The sequence below is a fragment of the Pecten maximus genome, chromosome 16, assembly GCF_902652985.1.
Source record: "Pecten maximus chromosome 16, xPecMax1.1, whole genome shotgun sequence".
Taxonomy (NCBI): domain Eukaryota; kingdom Metazoa; phylum Mollusca; class Bivalvia; order Pectinida; family Pectinidae; genus Pecten; species Pecten maximus.
Window position 1 is genome coordinate 35,844,567 of NC_047030.1, and position 18,852 is coordinate 35,863,418.

The window sequence follows — 18,852 nt, forward strand, 5'->3', positions numbered from 1 at the left end:
GCAAGAACACGTATTTCTACCGTACGATACACGAGGTCGCGCGCGGTGTTGGACGTTTCATCGATCGATCGGTACAGGTAATCCTATACTACTTGTCGAGTGCGCTGATGCGTAACGATCCACGGCACTCTGAATTTAAAAACGGCATACTGAATTTAAAAACGGCACACTGAGAATACTCAATTACACTTAAAATACTCACGCCACGTTGAAAACGCTCACTTTCACTGAAAAATTCAAACTCGCGCGAGTAAATTCAAGGTTTTAGGGTTACCAGTGTATAGGCTCTATGATCCAGAACTTAGACAGTGAAAATCTTCTGCATGTACGTATATAAGATACATTTTAAATTTGTATGACAAACCCGGATAGCTGGCTAAAGTACAAAGAACATGCATAGCTATATATAGCATTGTACATTTTTGATATGTATATATTTCAATATTGGTATTAATTTTTGAATATGAATCATGACCAGTGTAATGTAAATCTGCAATTGCTGATAGAAGTTTTAAATGCTTTCAAAATTTCTAGTAATGTAATCCTTTAAATATGACTTAGATAAACAAACGTGCAAAGCAATAGATATATAACAGCCAGGGAACTGAATTTTTTTGTTTTGAAAATATTATGCTGAAAAAATGAAATTTTCGTTGACTTCAATCTCGCCTGTACTATACTAGCAGCCTGGCTGTTAAAAGTTTAGTGTAAGTGAAGCATGCATACACTATACAAGTACATGCATAGTTGGCGTACTCTTTGATAGGGATTTGGTGTTCCTGAGCGGGTGTCATGCAAAGAACGGCCGCCAAAAGATTGTATGCCTTGCTGCAAATTACTGGCAGTGTAATCAACACCTACAAACCAGATTAGTCATTAAGAAATACCATTAACAGTTCAATTAAAACATGCTTATAACTTGATATAAATTTAAATAAGCAGGTAATTATATTACCGTGATATATATCTAACTGAAAATAAGCTCATATATAACTACCTACAAATAATAAGCTCATGATAATTATCTGCAAATAAGCTCATGCCCACAAATTAAATAAGCCCCATTAATTTGGCATAATTATCAATTTAAAAAAAGAATCATTGGTGATAATCTGAAAAAGGTTCACAAAATTAAATAAGGCCTTCAATTCCGAGATCTGATCTTGCATGTAATGTTTACAGTATAAATGACCAAGGAAGCTATCAAAATAAATATGGTAGATCAAACAAAAACATGTTTGGTTTCTACACGTCTGATTTATACATATCTGAAGCATTTAACCTTCCCAATGAATATAACAGTTATAGTTTGTCATAAAGTAATAGATGTATTATAATGAATTGTCTAGCTTTGTATAATTACCAAATATGAGATTGCATGATTCTAGTCCGGCCTTCCTGATAGCGGTCTGGACCTCATCCAAGGTACTGAACTTGTCTAGGATAGTGTCGTAACTACTACCACCAAACATGTTAAATATACTATTGTTCTGAAGCTGGCTAAGGTCAGGGTACAAGTTACTTTGGGAACTTGTGCTGCCAGTTTGTTCTTTAGATGACCTTGACCTTGAAGCAGAGGAGGATGTCTTTTTACCGCTGCTTCCACAACAAGTCCACAGTACGTACACGATCACACAAAATATAATCACGCTGATTATTTCCATAGTTGTTCAGTATTATGAAGTTTTAATTTTCTCCTTTGCAAGTTTCTTAAGTGTTGACAATGATTATCTGTTAAAAAAAAAAAAGTCATTATGATCAATTACAATTCAGTGCTAGAACATACGGGCAGCCGGAAAGTCTAGATCTCAGACAAGTAGATTCTCCAGCCGGGCTAATGGTTTAAAATTCCAGTTGCCCAACATACTGAATAGATAAAATCTTGCTATAAAAATATATATGTTGATATTGTCTTTTCTTGATATCAGATTGCTATAAAAATGTTGCTAGTATATATCACAGTCACATGTCCATCAATATTTATTTATAAAAATGTGTACCTAGTTTTGATTGTATTTATTCGTATTATTTTGAAAACCTGTCTTAGTTTCAGAAATAAAGTTCTTATAGCCCTGTACATGTATAGGCCTAATAAATCCATACCACAGGATCTGATAACATATATCCTGATCAGCAGCACAATAGCTTGGTGATGCAGGTGCTATAGCTACCTGTTGCAGAAAGAACAATAGGTATACATGTATTTATATTAACAAAAATGATAGCATACAGTGTATTAGCTCCATCTACAGAAAATTGTACCAGATCTGTTGGAATGTTCAGGTCTGGTTTCAGGGCCAGAATTTGAAGAAAGTATGTGTTGGGATCCGAAGGTTAGATTTGAATTTCTTGTCGTAGTTGTACTATGATGAATATTTATATTTGATACAGGTGCTACCAGTGATGATCGGCCAGATACCCTGACATGATCAAAGTGGAAGTCATTTATTAGTTGGTTTCATAAATAAATAGTGTCCGTCTAATCTGGTTTGCTCATTTTGTAAGAGTTAATTCCCTTGAAATTGACCTGAAATCGCGATAGACAGAATATTATCAATTTCTTACAAACTACGCATTTTTATTTAATGAAACTTTACTATATAATGTTTGATACACATGCAGAAAATAACTCTTGCATTTTGCTATGGCGTACATAAACACGTATGGCATACATTTTAGTGTAAAGACTAAAGTGCTTTCAGCTTATTGTCATAATTAGCATTCATTGACTGACATCTATCTTACAACAAACTTTTCATAACATTTCTCAGTAAATATTTTTTAGAGTCAGTAGTAAGTTATGATAAATAATTTCCAGAAATGAATAAAAATAATGTAATTTTGCATCTATTTTTTGTAACTTGTTGCTCATATAATTATCTCTCCAAACTTTGTATAATTGTTTTCCTCTTTGTTTTTGTTTGTTTGTTTGTTTTATATATAAGAGGGAGGGAAGTGTTCATGCAAGGAAGTTATTTTCCAATAGCGAATTATCTCCCCTTATTTTTTGTTTGCTAAAAATGTCATGCATGAAATGTGTTGTCCGGTCAAAAATGTCATTCACGCACCTTCTCTCCCATGAGAATTTTAAAAAGTTGGCAAGTATGCTAGCTATGCAAATAAGACATGATTTTCTTACAAAGGTACACTTTTTTTTTTTTAAATATAACTTTATTTAAATTATCAGAACCTGTAAAAGAGGCCTAGGTATATTTATCAATGAAAATGAAAATGTTGTTTCGTGTATATATTGGTTACTTTTTGCTATGGCATGCAAATAACACTATAAGCGTACCTATGGGATATTTTAGTCACCCAATTTTCAAGGCAATACCACCTAGACATTCATCTTCCTGGTGTAAAATCAATGATTTAAGACTGCCTTCCTGCCTTCCGCCATCACATCAGCAAGTTAATGTCCGACCACAGGGCCACATCACTATGGTATCGTTTTGTAAACACTTAATATGCATACCCTACGACTCATAACCTGTGTGAGTCTTAGGGTAGACATATTAAGTGTTTACAAAACGATACGATAGTGACGTGGCCCTGTGGTCCAACTAGCATCAACACCCAGCTTGACCGATATATTGTATTGTATATATATACTATTATATAGCCTCGTATTACTATATAAAATGGAGTCTTTTATACGGTAATATATATATATATATATATATATAATGCGAGGCTATATAGTATACAATATATAATTTTTTACCCCAACTACCTGTGGTACATACGGGTTACCGTGGATAGTTTTTACCTCCTCGCGCTATACGCAATCTGTGCGACAACATTCCAGTCAGAATAGGCCCTACTGCACTACACCAGGAAGATGAAGGTCTAGTAACATAGACATATACTACCGTTCGTTTATAGTCTACTTCAGAGAACTAAAGAGAGCTTCCGGACTCAAGACTGGGTCGCTCAAGACTAAACCATCGAAAGTTTGTTTACACAGGGAATCAGTAGACAAATTCTTACATATTTCATTCAGAATTATTGTGTTGAAAAAAGTACATTCTTCTTTTTCAACATCACATACACTTACCTGTAATGCAAATACGTAGCCGACAAACAGATTGTATGAAGAATCAGCACTCGAACCTCAAATATATACTGAACTTTTGACTCATTTCTTGTTATGATTGCAGCATATTTTGATCGATGTCAATACAGCGCTTTATCAATACTGTAATGCCTACTTCGATAAACACAGTAATACCCATGATCAAAACTCTTTCGGAATCTTTCTAAATTTACCGTGATTTTCAGTATTAACCACCGAGAAGGAAAGTAAACCTCGTGGGTGTGTTTTGATGTTTGGTACACGTCAGCCTTATAACATGTCTAAATTTTTACATTTCAGAAGTTTTTCAAATTTGGTATATCAGGGTTTTAGGCAGATTCACTTTGAAACAATCGGCACAATCCAACGTAAGTAACCATACTCTCAATACACATACTGTTACACGTTAAGCACTTTGGTTCGATATTTACAGACACAGACTGACAGAGACATGTCTAGTCTTACTGTATTTAAAAAAAAATTGATATTAGACTAGACTGTGGCGCAGGCGTCTACTTCTGGTTATTATCAATAGAAAAAATAATAGCCCCTAGTGTCCTACTCCTACCAGAGACCTATATTAATTTAGTATATATACATTGTAGGTCTCTGCTCCTACTATATCGATGTTGATTGAGTATTAAGGGCTATTTTTTTTTATTAAGGACTCACACAACTAAATAATTTACTATATGTTATTACTAGTGACCCAATCGCTTTATTCGCTCGTTTGAAGTTCAAATGATGTGAAATTTATATCAAATTAAAGTTTGAAGTTTTTTCTATCGGATAAATGTTGTTATAGGTTTAATGGCATATAAGAGCACACAGGTACTCGGAAGACAGTAACCCTGACATTAACAGTACACTGGGGAACCCCTACTTGGGGAATTCCCGCCTTTTTACACCTCAAGTCCTGCGCCATTCTATTTTCAGTAGGAGTGTATATTTTTGATTTTCCAAACCTCAAAACCCTATGCTTTATTCTCGTATATAGAAAGTACCCATTTCATATATTAATTACTCATGAAAACAGCTTCAAACCTAAGAAACACATTCTCCTCAGGGACTTGGTTTACATGAAACACAAGCTGATTGGCTGATTTAGTTGTGCGAGTCCTTAATACTAACCAGAACCAGAAAAAAAACGGATCCAAAGCAGGTAAACATGGGGTAAACTTTTTTCATGTCAAACGTAATTATGAACCTGACTGGGCTGAATGCCGGTAGCCAGATTGCTCCATTGGTATTTATAATTTTTAGTTGAGATAGGGATTCGAACCTGGGACCTTGAAACTTTAAACAGACACTCTTACCGTTCGAGTTAACAGCTGGCCACTGGCGCTCATCCCAGTCCAGTTCCGAGGTCACAGCGGCGCTCATCCCAGTCCAGTTCTGAGGCCACAGCGGTGCTCCCCCCAGTCCAGTTCTGAGGCCACAGCGGCGCTTATCCCAGTCCAGTTCCGAGGTCACAGCGTCGCTCATCCCAGTCCAGTTCTGAGGTCACAGCGGCGCTCATCCCAGTCCAGTTCCGAGGTCACAGCGTCGCTCATCCCAGTCCAGTTCTGAGGTCACAGCGGCGCTCATTCGAATCCAGTTCCGAGGTCACAGCGGCGCTCATCCCAGTCCATTTCCGAGGCCACAGCGGCACTCATCCCAGTCAAGTTCCGAGGCCACAGCGGCACTCATCCCAGTCCAGTTCCGAGGCCATGGTGGCGCTCATCCCAGTCCATTTCCGAGGCCACAGCGGCACTCATCCCAGTCAAGTTCCGAGGCCACAGCGGCACTCATCCCAGTCCAGTTCCGAGGCCACAGCGGCGCTCATTCCAGTCCAGTTCCAACAGTGACACACATGTTATTACGTTATCATCATGTTACGTACTACCTAACATGTATATCCAGATGACATTGACATCTCGACTTGGTAACATGCATGGCAGCTCCTGTCAATTTGCCCAACATACCATATTTATTTTGAAATAAGCCCTGTCCACATTTAAATAATACCCAATATTGATTCAAAAGTAGTAAGATACTTGTGAAAGAAGTTGAAAAATAAGCATTCCGCAAACTTCATTCAATGCTGTAAAAATTACACCAGGGAATTGAAGGGAGCTTATTTGAGTGTGTACATACGATACTGAACATTTACACTAGAGAAGGGAGCTTATTTGAGTGTGTACATACCATACTAAACATTTACACTAGAGAAGGGAGCTTATTTGAGTGTGTACATACCATACTAAACGTTTACACTAGAGAAGGGGGCTTATTTGAGTGTGTACATACCATACTAAACATTTACACTAAAGAAGGGAGCTTATTTGAGTGTGTACATACCATACTGAATGTTTACACTAGAGAAGGGAGCTTATTTAAGTGTGTACATCCGATACTTAGGGTTTACACTAGAGAAGGGGGCTTATTTAAGTGTGTACATACCATACTAAACGTTTACACTAGAAAAGGGGGCTTATTTGAGGATAACTACAACACTTTTAAGTGTTCATTCCTGGTCCAGTGATGTGTTGTAACGTTAAATTTACAGTTACTCAGGTTCTAATTGATATTTATCGAGTCTGCATCTATTGTGGTCTGGTAAGTTTAGTTTGTTGTCATTTAAGTTTCATTTAAATTTTCAGGCAGACAAGTGCATTTATCTGCTCAAGCTTGGAAAAATGACATGCAACAGTGTCACGATGTGTTGGATACAGACACGGAATACAAACAGAAGGTATGTTTGTAGTCGTATGACGTAACCAGATATCTGGGTTTGACCTAGATAAACAAGGCATGTGTCATCAAGGAAACAGAATATGCTCGCTCTTCTGGAAAACCTAGTCTTAGTCCACTTGTACTTTAGGAAATAGTGGATGACATAAACATTGAGGGGCCGTGTTAGCTCACTCGTTAGAGTGCTGGCTAGGTAACCTCAGACGTAAACATTGAGGGGCCGTGTTAGCTCAGTCGTTAGAGTGCTGGCTACGTAACCTCAGACGTAAACATAGAGGGGCCGTGTTAGCTCAGTCGTTAGAGTGCTGGCTACGTAACCTCAGACGTAAACATTGAGGGGTCGTGTTAGCTCAGTCGTTAGAGTGCTGGCTAGGTAACCTCAGACGTAAACATTGAAGGGCCGAGTTAGCTCAGTTGTTAGAGTGCTGGCTACGTAACCTCAGACGTAAACATAGAGGGGCCGTGTTAGCTCAGTCGTTAGAGTGCTGGCTACGTAACCTCAGACGTAAACATTGAGGGGCCATGTTAGCTCAGTCGTTAGAGTGCTGGCTACGTAACCTCAGACGTAAACATTGAGGGGCCGTGTTAGCTCAGTCGTTAGAGTGCTGGCTAGGTAACCTCAGACGTAAACATTGAGGGGCCGTGTTAGCTCAGTCGTTAGAGTGCTGCCTGCGTAACCTCAAACATAAACATTGAGGGGTCGTGTTAGCTCAGTCGTTAGAGTGCTGGCTACGTAGCCTCAGACGTAAACATTAAGGGGCCGTGTTAGCTCAGTCGTTAGAGTGCTGCCTGCGTAACCTCAAACATAAACATTGAGGGGTCGTGTTAGCTCAGTCGTTAGAGTGCTGGCTAAGTAACCTCAGACGTAAACATTGAGGGGGTCGTGTTAGCTCAGTCGTTAGAGTGCTGGCTACGTAACCTCAGACGTAAACATTGAGGGGTCGTGTTAGCTCAGTCGTTAGAGTGCTGGCTACGTAACCTCAGACGTAAACATTGAGGGGCCATGTTAGCTCAGTCGTTAGAGTGCTGGCTACGTAACCTCAGACGTAAACATAGAGGGGCCGTGTTAGCTCAGTCGTTAGAGTGCTGGCTACGTAACCTCAGACGTAAACATTGAGGGGGTCGTGTTAGCTCAGTCGTTAGAGTGCCGGCTACGTAACCTCAGACGTAAACATTGAGGGGCCGTGTTAGCTCAGTCGTTAGAGTGCTGGCTACGTAACCTCAGACGTAAACATTGAGGGGTCGTGTTAGCTCAGTCGTTAGAGTGCTGGCTACGTAACCTCAGACGTAAACATTGAGGGGTCGTGTTAGCTCAGTCGTTAGAGTGCTGGCTACGTAACCTCAGACGTAAACATTGAGGGGGTCGTGTTAGCTCAGTCGTTAGAGTGCTGGCTACGTAACCTCAGACGTAAACATTGAGGGGGTCGTGTTAGCTCAGTCTTTAGAGTGCTGGCTACGTAACCTCAGACGTAAACATTGAGGGGTCGTGTTAGCTCAGTCGTTAGATTGCTGGCTACGTAACCTCAGACGTAAACATTGAGGGGCCATGTTAGCTCAGTCGTTAGAGTGCTGGCTACGTAACCTCAGACGTAAACATTGAGGGGGTCGTGTTAGCTCAGTCTTTAGAGTGCTGGCTACGTAACCTCAGACGTAAACATTGAGGGGCCGTGTTAGCTCAGTCGTTAGAGTGCTGGCTACGTAACCTCAGACGTAAACATTGAGGGGTCGTGTTAGCTCAGTCGTTAGAGTGCTGGCTACGTAACCTCAGACGTAAACATTGAGGGGCCGTGCTAGCTCAGTCGTTAGAGTGCTGGCTACGTAACCTCAGACGTAAACATTGAGGGGTCGTGTTAGCTCAGTCGTTAGAGTGCTGGCTACGTAACCTCAGACGTAAACATTGAGGGGCCGTGTTAGCTCGGTAGTTAGAGTGCTGGCTACGTAACCTCAGACGTAAACATTGAGGGGCCGTGTTAGCTCAGTCGTTAGAGTGCTGGCTACGTAACCTCAGACGTAAACATTGAGGGGTCGTGTTAGCTCAGTCGTTAGAGTGCTGGCTGCGTAACCTCAGACGTAAACATTGAGGGGTCGTGTTAGCTCAGTCGTTAGAGTGCTGGCTACGTAACCTCAGACGTAAACATAGAGGGGCCGTGTTAGCTCAGTCGTTAGAGTGCTGGCTACGTAACCTCAGACGTAAACATTGAGGGGTCGTGTTAGCTCAGTCGTTAGAGTGCTGGCTACGTAACCTCAGATGTAAACATTGAGGGGGCCATGTTAGCTCAGTCGTTAGAGTGCTGGCTACGTAACCTCAGACGTAAACATTGAGGGGCTGTGTTAGCTCAGTCGTTAGAGTGCTGGCTATGTAACCTCAGACGTAAACATTGAGTAGGCCGTGTTAGCTCAGTCGTTAGAGTGCTGGCTACGTAACCTCAGACGTAAACATTGAGGGGCCGTGTTAGCTCAGTCGTTAGAGTGCTGGCTATGTAACCTCAGACGTAAACATTGAGGGGGTAGTGTTAGCTCAGTCGTTAGAGTGCTGGCTAGGTAACCTCAGACGTAAACATTGAGGGGGTCGTGTTGGCTCAGTCGTTAGAGTGCTGGCTACGTAACCTCAGACGTAAACATTGAGGGGCCATGTTAGCTCAGTCGTTAGAGTGCTGGCTACGTAAACTCAGACGTAAATATTGAGGGGTCGTGTTAGCTCAGTCGTTAGAGTGCTGGCTAGGTAACCTCAGACGTAAACATTGAGGGGCCGTGTTAGCTCAGTCGTTAGAGTGCTGGCTACGTAACCTCAGACGTAAACATTGAGGGGCCGTGTAAGCTCAGTCGTTAGAGTGCTGGCTACGTAACCTCAGACGTAAACATTGAGGGGGTCGTGTTAGCTCAGTCGTTAGAGTGCTGGCTATGTAACCTCGGACGTAAACATTGAGGAGGCCGTGTTAGCTCAGTCGTTAGAGTGCTGGCTACGTAACCTCAGACGTAAACATTGAGGGGTCGTGTTAGCTCAGTCGTTAGAGTGCTGGCTACGTAACCTCAGATGTAAACATTGAGGGGGCCATGTTAGCTCAGTCGTTAGAGTGCCGGCTACGTAACCTCAGACGTAAACATTGAGGGGCCGTGTTAGCTCGGTCGTTAGAGTGCCGGCTACGTAACCTCAGACGTAAACATTGAGGGGCCGTGTTAGCTCGGTCGTTAGAGTGCCGGCTACGTAACCTCAGACGTAAACATTGAGGGGCCGTGTTAGCTCGGTCGTTAGAGTGCCGGCTACGTAACCTCAGACGTAAACATTGAGGGGCCGTGTTAGCTCGGTCGTTAGAGTGCCGGCTACGTAACCTCAGACGTAAACATTGAGGGGTCGTGTTAGCTCGGTCGTTAGAGTGCTGGCTACGTAACCTCAGACGTAAACATTGAGGGGCCGTGTTAGCTCAGTCGTTAGAGTGCCGGCTACGTAACCTCAGACGTAAACATTGAGGGGTCGTGTTAGCTCAGTCTTTAGAGTGCTGGCTACGTAACCTCAGACGTAAACATTGAGGGGCCGTGTTTGAGGGGCCGTGTTAGTTCAGTCGTTAAGAGTGCTGGCTACGTAACCTCAGACGTAAACATTGAGGGGCCGTGTTTGAGGGGCCGTGTTAGCTCAGTCGTTAAGAGTGCTGGCTACGTAACCTCAGACGTAAACATTGAGGGGCCGTGTTTGAGGGGCCATGTTAGCTCAGTCGTTAGAGTGCTTTTCTACATAACCTCATGTGAAGATCTGAGGTGTGTGGTTCGACGCTCCCTACCCGTTCTGTTTTGTATTTCTTTGGAAGCTTATAAACGGGTCGGTCTGTGTTGTCGTCATGTCCTTGAGGATGACACTTTACCCTAATTGCTCTGGATGGCATGCGACAGGCCTCCAATATGTTGTTCAATGAGATAGTCACTAACTACTACAACAAGATTCTGCCTCAAAATTATCCTGGTTGTTCATGAGGCGATATCCCTAGCAAACAAGCATTTAACTGACTTTCCCTTATTTTACAGAAAAAACAGCTAAGTTTGCGGGAGTTGTGGAGTTCTGAAGAAACATTCCCATCTGTGCACGAGATTGGAAAGGAAAAGAAACGAAAGAAAGAAAAAAGGACAAAAACTTTTGACATATACACAAAACGAAGAAGTGATCATTCTCGTAGTGAAAAGACACAGACTTTCCAGGAGAAAACAAGAGATACAGACATATTTCGTGGAGAAGACAAATATTCTGATAGAAAAGACCTCAGAATTGATCATTTTACAAATAAAAATGAATTCGGGAGGAGTGGCAAATCCAGGTCCGAGTTCAGTCGTTTAGCTTTACAGGAGAAAAAAGACAGGATGTGGAAAAATTCAGACGATGGTAATTTTTGGAGAAATAGCAGAAATAATTCTACAGAAGATGAACGCGACTATCTGACGGGAAATGTTCATATATCACCGAACATTAAAAAACAAAGGGACGAAGAATGGTTAAAACAACTGGAAAGTTTTAATATGAATTTTGAATGTTCTAAAAAGACATCCAAGTAACAGAAATTAAAGTGCTAATCCAATGTATTGTGCCAGAATTGCATCTAATTTAATTCTTGTTATAAATATATATGAAATAGAGCCAATGTGCTGTCGTTTTGAATTGTGAATTAATAGGTCGTTCGCATTCCCCCTTGATACCCAGAGCCCCACTTGATTTGCACTCTTCTCCTTCTAGAATATATCTTCCAGTCACTCAGTTTGAAGCTCTTCTGTTTCTGGAAGATCTTCTACCTCTTCCGTCTCGAAGCTGAAAGATTTTTATCTTCCAAGATGGCGGTGACCATGTTTAAGTGTGCGAGTGATGAGTTCACTAGAGAAGGATTTATATATAATTATGACACAAACATATACATGTTTGTGTCATAGCGTTTGAGAAAACGTAAAAACTTGTTTGTTTAGGGTTATAGTCTTCCGGTTTACTCGATTTAAATATAACGGAATGCGATCTTCTTAGAAGGCTTCTCTTCCGAGAAGAGTGCAAATCGAGTGAGGCTCTGGGGTATGCAGAGGATTGAATAGGTAGGATATAAACTATGAAGAGAGAATCCCAACAGACAGGAGGCAGACTCTAGTTTTTATTAGGTAGTTGGTTTACCAGTTTTACCCACTCGGCTAATTAAAGCAAGAAGACCTACCACCTGCCTGTTGAGAATGTCTCTTCTTGCTCGTAATTCAATTCCTTTTAGTATTTTATAGTTCTATATACATTTTCTCCACAAAAGTGTATGACTTGGGGCATTCACTTGACCAAAGCAAATAAAAATTGCATATGTCAAAGAATTCATGTAAATATTTCAACTGTAAAGGAGGTGGTGCATAGGAGGGCTAAATCGGCCCACAGCGATTTTTTTCCCTGGAAACATATTTTCGTCAAAAGCATAATATCCCCGATTATGTGGGAGGAATTAATTTCCAATCCTCAATGTATATATTCTTTTTTTGGTGATTTCATTATTTCCCCGTCAAACTGCATAAGAAGCTAATGTTTTGACCACTAATTATTATAGAACACATTTTTATTTCCTATTTGTGAAACAAATTCACCCCATTTGTTTAAGGTTTAATTTTGTATATGAGTCATCACGCTCGGTGACACTAAAATTAAATTTCAGCCTAATTTGATGTCTTCTTTGTGAAAATCATTGTTTTTAACTGTTCATTTAAAGTCTAATACCACAGTTATTCATGGAGTACTATCAAAATTTTCGGTTAGAAATAATCTATGGATATTCATAAACATTTAATGAAGCAAATTTATTTGGTGAATTACTGGATATTCCAAGATTTTATTATGCAAAAATCTTTTGTTATCCAGTATTTTTTGATGATTTTTTTGGTTGTGTATTAAGATTAATATGCAAACATGTTTTTTAAAAGCAAAATTTGATAGTACTCCAACGATTATTACATTTTATCTACTTAACAAATAAAAGAAAATTTCAAGAAGGTACATTTTTAACTGATAATTTTATTAAACAAGAGATCCCAGAGGGATCTTGGCGCCCACCATTGAATGATCTTTATAGGTTCCATGTCAGATTGATCTTTTCTCTACTTTTCCCTTCCTCTAAGTCTTACTAATCTGTGTAAATTCAGAAACAGCCCTCTAGTAATTTTCAAACAAGGGGAACCTATATATAAAATTTAAGATTTAGCGATAATGGCTGTCTGTTGTTTTCGGATTGGTCCCAAAATGCAACACCAGGGACCAAGGGGAAGATCCCTTCAGTACCTTCTGTAAAATAGCGATAACAAACTTCAATTGTCAAAATACAAGATGGCTGCCTGTTGGGCAGGTTGTTTTCTGACTGGTCTCAAAATCCAATATGCATAACTAGGCACAGAGGGCAACCTACAAATGAAATTTCAGAAAGATCCCTTCAGCAATTTCTGATAAATAGCGATAACAAACTTCAATTGTCAAAATCCAAGATGGCTGCCTGTCGGCCATGTTGTTTTCCGATTGGTCTCAAAATGCAATATGCATAACTAGGCACCGAGGGGAACCTACATATGAAATTTGAGAAAGATCCCTTCAGCACTTTCTTAGAAATAGCGATAATAAGTTTCAATTGTCAAAATCCAAGAAGGCTGCCTGTCGGCCATGTTGTTTTACGATTAGTCTCAAAATGCAAAATGCATAACTATGCGCCGAGGGGAACCTAAATATGAAAATTTGAGAAAGATCCCTTCATTACTTTCTGAGAAATAGCGATAACCAACTTCAATTGTCAAAATCTAAGATGGCTGCCTGTCGGCCATGTTGTTTTCTGATAGGTCTCAAAATGTAATATGCATAACTAGGCACCAAGGGGAACCTATATATGAAATTTGAGAAAGATTCCTTCAGTACTTTCTCAGAAATAGCGATAACAAACTTCAATTGTCAAAATCCAAGATGGCTGCCTGTCGGCCATGTTGTTTTCCGATAGGTCTCAAAATGCAATATGCATAACTAGGCACCAAGGGAATCCTACATATGAAATTTGAGAAAGATCCCTTCAGTACCTTCTCAGAAATAGCGATAACAAACTTCAATTGTCACAAGAGATCCCAGAGGGATCTTGGCGCCCACCATTGAATGATCTTCATAGGTTCCATGTCAGATTGATCTTTTCTCTACTTTTCCCTTCATTTTACTAATCTGTGCAAATTGAGACATCCCTCCAGTACTTTTCAAACAAGGGAATCCTAGCTATATAAAAAATTTGAGATTTAACGATAATGGCTGTTTGTTTGTCAAGTTGTTTTCAGGACAGACTGGTCCAAAAATGCAATACAAGGGACCAAGGGGAACCTACTTATGAAATTTGAGAAAGATCCCTTCAGTACTTTCTCAGAAATAGCGATAACAAACTTCAACTGTCAAATTCCAAGATGGCTGCCTGTCGGCCATGTTGTTTTCCGATCGGTCCCAAAATGCAATATGCATAACTGGGCACCAAGGGGAACCTACATATGAAATTTGAGAAAGATCCCTCCAGTACTTTCTCAGAAATAGCGATAACAAACTTCAATTGTCAAAATCCAAGATGGCTGCCTGTCGGCCATGTTGTTTTCAGATTGGTCTCAAAATGCAATATGCATAACTAGGCACCAAGGGGGAACCTCCATATGAAATTTGAGAAAGATCCCTTCAGTGCTTTCCCAGAAATAGTGATAACAAACTTCAATTGTCAAAATCCAAGATGGCTGCCTGTCTGCCATGTTGTTATCCGATTGGTCTCAAAATGCAATATGCATAACTAGGCACCAAGGGGAACCTTCATATGAAATTTGAGAAAGATCCCTTCAGTACTTTCTCAGAAATAGCGATAACAAACTTCAACTGTCAAAATCCAAGATGGCTGCCTGTCGGCCATGTTGTTTTCCGATCGGTCCCAAAATGCAATATGCATAACTGGGCACCAAGGGGAACCTACATATGAAATTTGAGAAAGATCCCTCCAGTACTTTCACAGAAATAGCGATAACAAACTTCAACAGTCAAAATCCAAGATGGCTGCCTGTCGGCCATGTTGTTTTCCGATCGGTCCCAAAATGCAATATGCATAACTAGGCACCAAGGGGAACCTAGATATGAAATTTCAGGAAGATCCCTTCAGTACTTTCTCAGAAATAGAGATAACAAACTTCAATTGTCAAAATCCAAGATGGCTGCCTGTCGGCCATGTTGTTTTCCGATCGGTCTCAAAATGCAATATGCATAACTAGGCACCAAGGGGAACCTACATATGAAATTTGAGAAAGATCCCTTCAGTACTTTCTCAGAAATAGCGATAACAAACTTCAATGGTCAAAATCCAAGATGGCTGCCTGTCGGCCATGTTGTTTTCCGATCGGTCCCAAAATGCAATATGCATAACTAGGCACCAAGGGGAACCTACATATGAAATTTGAGAAAGATCCCTTCAGTACTTTCTGAGGATTAGCGATAACAAGAATTGTTTACGGACGGAGGGACGGACGGACGGAGGGACGGACGGACGGACGGAGGGACGGACGGACGACGGACCACGGACGCAGGGCGATTTGAATAGCCCACCATCTGATGATGGTGGGCTAAAAAGCTGTAATTACACTTTCTATTATACAAATTCATACTAAACACACATGTTTTTATAAAATATAACATCACATGAGACTATCAATGCAATATGAAATTTATCAAGTACTTTTGTACAAGAAATATATTGAATTTAAAAGGGAGGGTACACATTTTTTACAGAAATCATGTTAGGTGGCGCTGCGTATACAGCATTTGCCAATTTTCCTTTTAGTGTCTAAAATGACATGTATTTGGTAAAAGTCTATCATAATATCATGCATAAAATAAGATTCGGCCGTGGGCCGCCATTTCACCACCTCCTTTGACAGTTACTGTTCAACAGCAGAATGTTGGTCTCGGACAGAAAGACAAAAGTGGCGAACTACTTTTGTCCTCCTTTGCCTTGCCAAAATATAGGTCACATCGAGATGAAGTCTCAAGTGCCTTACTCTAATCGACTTTTGTCTGTTTGTTGTCGTCCATTAACAATTTACCAAGCCTGTGAATGTTATGGTTCCCCACCTCACTAGGCCTTAGCTATGGAGGGTCAAAAAGAGGTCAAATTGACTGAAATTTCGAAAATCTTCTCAATATCCAGGCGTGCTAGAATCAAATACTCTTCATAGATGGAGGGGTCTACACAGTACAAGGAAATCACCCTTCTGAGCATCATTTATTTAATTGGCATAGGAAATATTAGTATGTCCCGAAGTCCCGCATCGCCTAGTGTTATCAACCCAGGTTCGGTTAGGTTCTAACACTTGTCGGATATTGAAGAGATAACAAACTACATCATTTTAAAGTTAAGGATATTTAATAAGGGTCGATGAATTATGTACAGATGAAAATACGCTCACACACAAATAACTATATACATTATATCAGCCCACGGACCCCTCCCTTGGTCATGATCTTACAGGAGCTTGACTCCCGCGCCACCTAACATTATGACCCTATGCCTAAGCTTACGTACCCCTCTGCTGCTACTATAACTATCCAGCTAAGCGAAGGCCTGTTGGAATGTGGCACACCTCCGGAAACAAATTCGTTCGACTGCCCACTGAGCGAGCCAGACACCCGAATATATACCCGAGATTGCGCCCCAGGCATGCTCGTGCGAATCTATTTATAAACGGCTACAACTGGATAAGCGACAATAACAGGTTCAGCCAGACATGACCTGGCGACGTCACAATCCCCTCGATCGTCGTCGAGCTGACTGGTAACAAAATAATATAATATCTAATACTGTACGTTGTTTTTACGATGCTTAGTTTTAATCAGTCCCTGAAATCCTCTCCTACTACACTGGAATCATCAGTATGTTATGGCAGTTTGATGGTATTGGACCTTTGGGAAGGTGAGCTAATGACCTCAATATCATTTACTAGTTTATTGTGATTGTAACATTTTACTAACAAGAGGACGACAGGGAAGATAGCTTCTGTCTAAACATGTATTTTATCCTCACAAAGTTTACTACATGTATTGCTATTTATAAAAGATCCCTTCTCCTGCCATATTGTAAGTCTGAAAGTGGATTTTTGGTTGTGAAAGAGTACAACAATTGAAAATCATAATTCTTATCTTTCTTAAGATTTTTTATTTCCACTTTTTTAGGTCATCTGGCCAAAAGGGTCAGGATGACCTATAGCCATCGTGTTCCGTCTGTCGTCCTGTGGCATCCACCGTGCGTAAGACTTTTTCTTTCAAAACGCTACTCCTCATTAACCCTTGAATGGATTACTTCCAAATTTGGTTTGAAGCTTCATTGGGGGAGGGAAATCATATTTAATATAAATGAGGCTGGTCTGACCCCTGGGGCCCCAAAAGGGGAACTTTGGTAAATTTGCTATAAAATCCTACAAAATCCTACTCCTCTTTTACCCTTTGGTTGATTACAACTAAATTTGATGTGAAACATCATTGGAGGAGGGCAGACATATTTTATGTAAATGAGGCTGGTGTGACCCCTGGGGCAACAGTGGCGGAGCCCCGAAAGGAGAACTCTGGTAAATTATTGCTTTAAAACCCTATTCTTCTTAAACCCTTGGTTGGATTACATCCAAATTTGGTTTGAAGTATTATAAGAGGATGGCAATCATATTTTTTTACAAGTGATGCTTATGGGGCCCCCAGGGACAGAAGGACGAGGCCCCAAAAGGAGAACTTAACACAAATTTTGCTTTGAAATTGAACTCCTTCTTAATGCCTTTATTGATTTCAACCAAATTTGGTTTGAAACATTTTAAGGGAACAGCAATCATACTTTATATAAATGAGACAGGTCTGAGCCCTGGGGAAAGATTTGGTTTGTTTTTGTTTAACGTCCTATTAACAGCCAGAATCATTTAAGGACATGCCAGGTTTTGGAGGTGGAGGAAAGCCGAAGTACCTGGAGAAAAACCACCGGCCTACAGTCAGTACCTGGCAACTGCCCCACGTGGGTTTCGAACTCACAACACAGAGGTGGAGGGCTAGTGTTAAAGTGTCGGGACACCTTAACCACTCGGCCACCGGGGGAAAGAAGGATGGGGCGCCCAAAAGGAGCATTTAGGTTATATATTGCTTTAAAATGCTACTCCTCTTTAATGCCTTAATTGATTACAACAATATTTAGTATGAAACACCATTGGGGAAGGTAAATCCCTAATTGATATTAATGAGGCTTTTCCAACCCATTGGGACAGAGGGACATGCCCCAAAAATGGGAACTTGGCTGAAATTTTGCTTTCAGATGCTGCTCTTTCTTTCAGCCAAAAAGGATCAAAACCAGATTTTATCTGAAACATAACCGCCTGCATATAAATGATTTATGGTAATGATGCTGGATTGAGGGGTGTGTCCCTGTTGTAAGTGTTTATCAGATGACTGTTAAGGCCCATGGGCCTCTTGTTTAGTTCTTTTTTAAAACCAATGCTGATAATTTAATCATCCCTAATATACAACAATATTTGTACAGCCAAATAAATTATGAATTTAAAATATGTCAGCACAGGGGCTTCACACACAATATGTCAGCACGGGGGCTTCACACAATATGTCAGCAAATGGGCTTCACACATAATATGTCGGCACAGGGGCTTCACACATAATATGTCAGCACAGGGGCTTCACGCACAATATGTCAGCACAGGGGCTTCACAGATAAAATGTCAGCACAGGGGCTTCACGCACAATATGTCAGCACAGGGGCTTCACACATAATATGACAGCACAGGGGCTTCACACATAATATGACAGCACAGGGGCTTCACACATAATATGTCAGCACAGGGGCTTCACACATAATATGTCAGCACAGGGGCTTCACACATAGTATGTCAGCACAGGGGCTTCACACATAGTATGTCAGCACAGGGGCTTCACGCGCAATATGTCCGCACAGGGGCTTCACACATAATATGTCAGCACAGGGGCTTCATACACTATGTCAGCAAAGGGGCTTCCCACA

General features: G+C 40.6%; 2 protein-coding genes across 6 annotated transcripts in view; one reads left to right on the plus strand and one right to left on the minus strand.

Moving 5' to 3' along the window:
• LOC117314754 (E3 ubiquitin-protein ligase RGLG4-like) overlaps window positions 1-4,170 on the minus strand; it is a 21,734-nt gene extending 17,564 nt beyond the window's left edge. The window contains exons 1-3 of one of the 3 annotated variants that reach the window (XM_033868853.1): window positions 4,058-4,170; window positions 1,364-1,731; window positions 757-857 (exon numbers count right to left, since the gene is read on the minus strand). In XM_033868853.1, coding sequence (XP_033724744.1) covers window positions 757-857; window positions 1,364-1,664 — 402 coding nt within the window. In that variant the 5' untranslated portion in view covers window positions 1,665-1,731; window positions 4,058-4,170. Of the gene's footprint in view, window positions 1-756; window positions 858-1,363; window positions 1,732-3,295; window positions 3,500-4,057 lie in introns of those variants that run through there. The other 2 variants (XM_033868851.1, XM_033868852.1) reach the window with 2 other exon arrangements.
• Window positions 3,744-12,122, plus strand: LOC117314761. 3 transcript variants are annotated; one of them, XM_033868867.1, is made up of 4 exons: window positions 3,744-3,953; window positions 4,376-4,443; window positions 6,718-6,809; window positions 10,826-12,122. In XM_033868867.1, exons 3-4 carry the CDS (start codon window positions 6,759-6,761, stop codon window positions 11,345-11,347), a joined length of 573 nt encoding a protein of 190 aa, XP_033724758.1. In that variant the 5' UTR covers window positions 3,744-3,953; window positions 4,376-4,443; window positions 6,718-6,758; the 3' UTR covers window positions 11,348-12,122. The 3 variants fall into 3 exon arrangements, with proteins under 3 accessions (XP_033724758.1, XP_033724756.1, XP_033724755.1); XM_033868865.1 differs by having other exon boundaries at window positions 3,745-3,847; XM_033868864.1 differs by lacking the exon at window positions 3,744-3,953 and having other exon boundaries at window positions 4,217-4,443.
• Window positions 12,123-18,852: the final 6,730 nt, after the last annotated feature.

What these genes read in the sequence shown, in the direction of transcription:
- LOC117314761 (XM_033868864.1), top strand. Translation starts at nt 4,326, where the DNA reads ATGTTTGGTACACGTCAGCCTTATAACATGTCTAAATTTTTACATTTC. An exon ending in AACAATCGGCACAATCCAAC is followed by an intron (nt 4,444 to 6,717) that starts GTAAGTAACCAT and finishes TTAAATTTTCAG; the next exon opens with GCAGACAAGTGCATTTATCT. An exon ending in ACACGGAATACAAACAGAAG is followed by an intron (nt 6,810 to 10,825) that starts GTATGTTTGTAG and finishes CTTATTTTACAG; the next exon opens with AAAAAACAGCTAAGTTTGCG.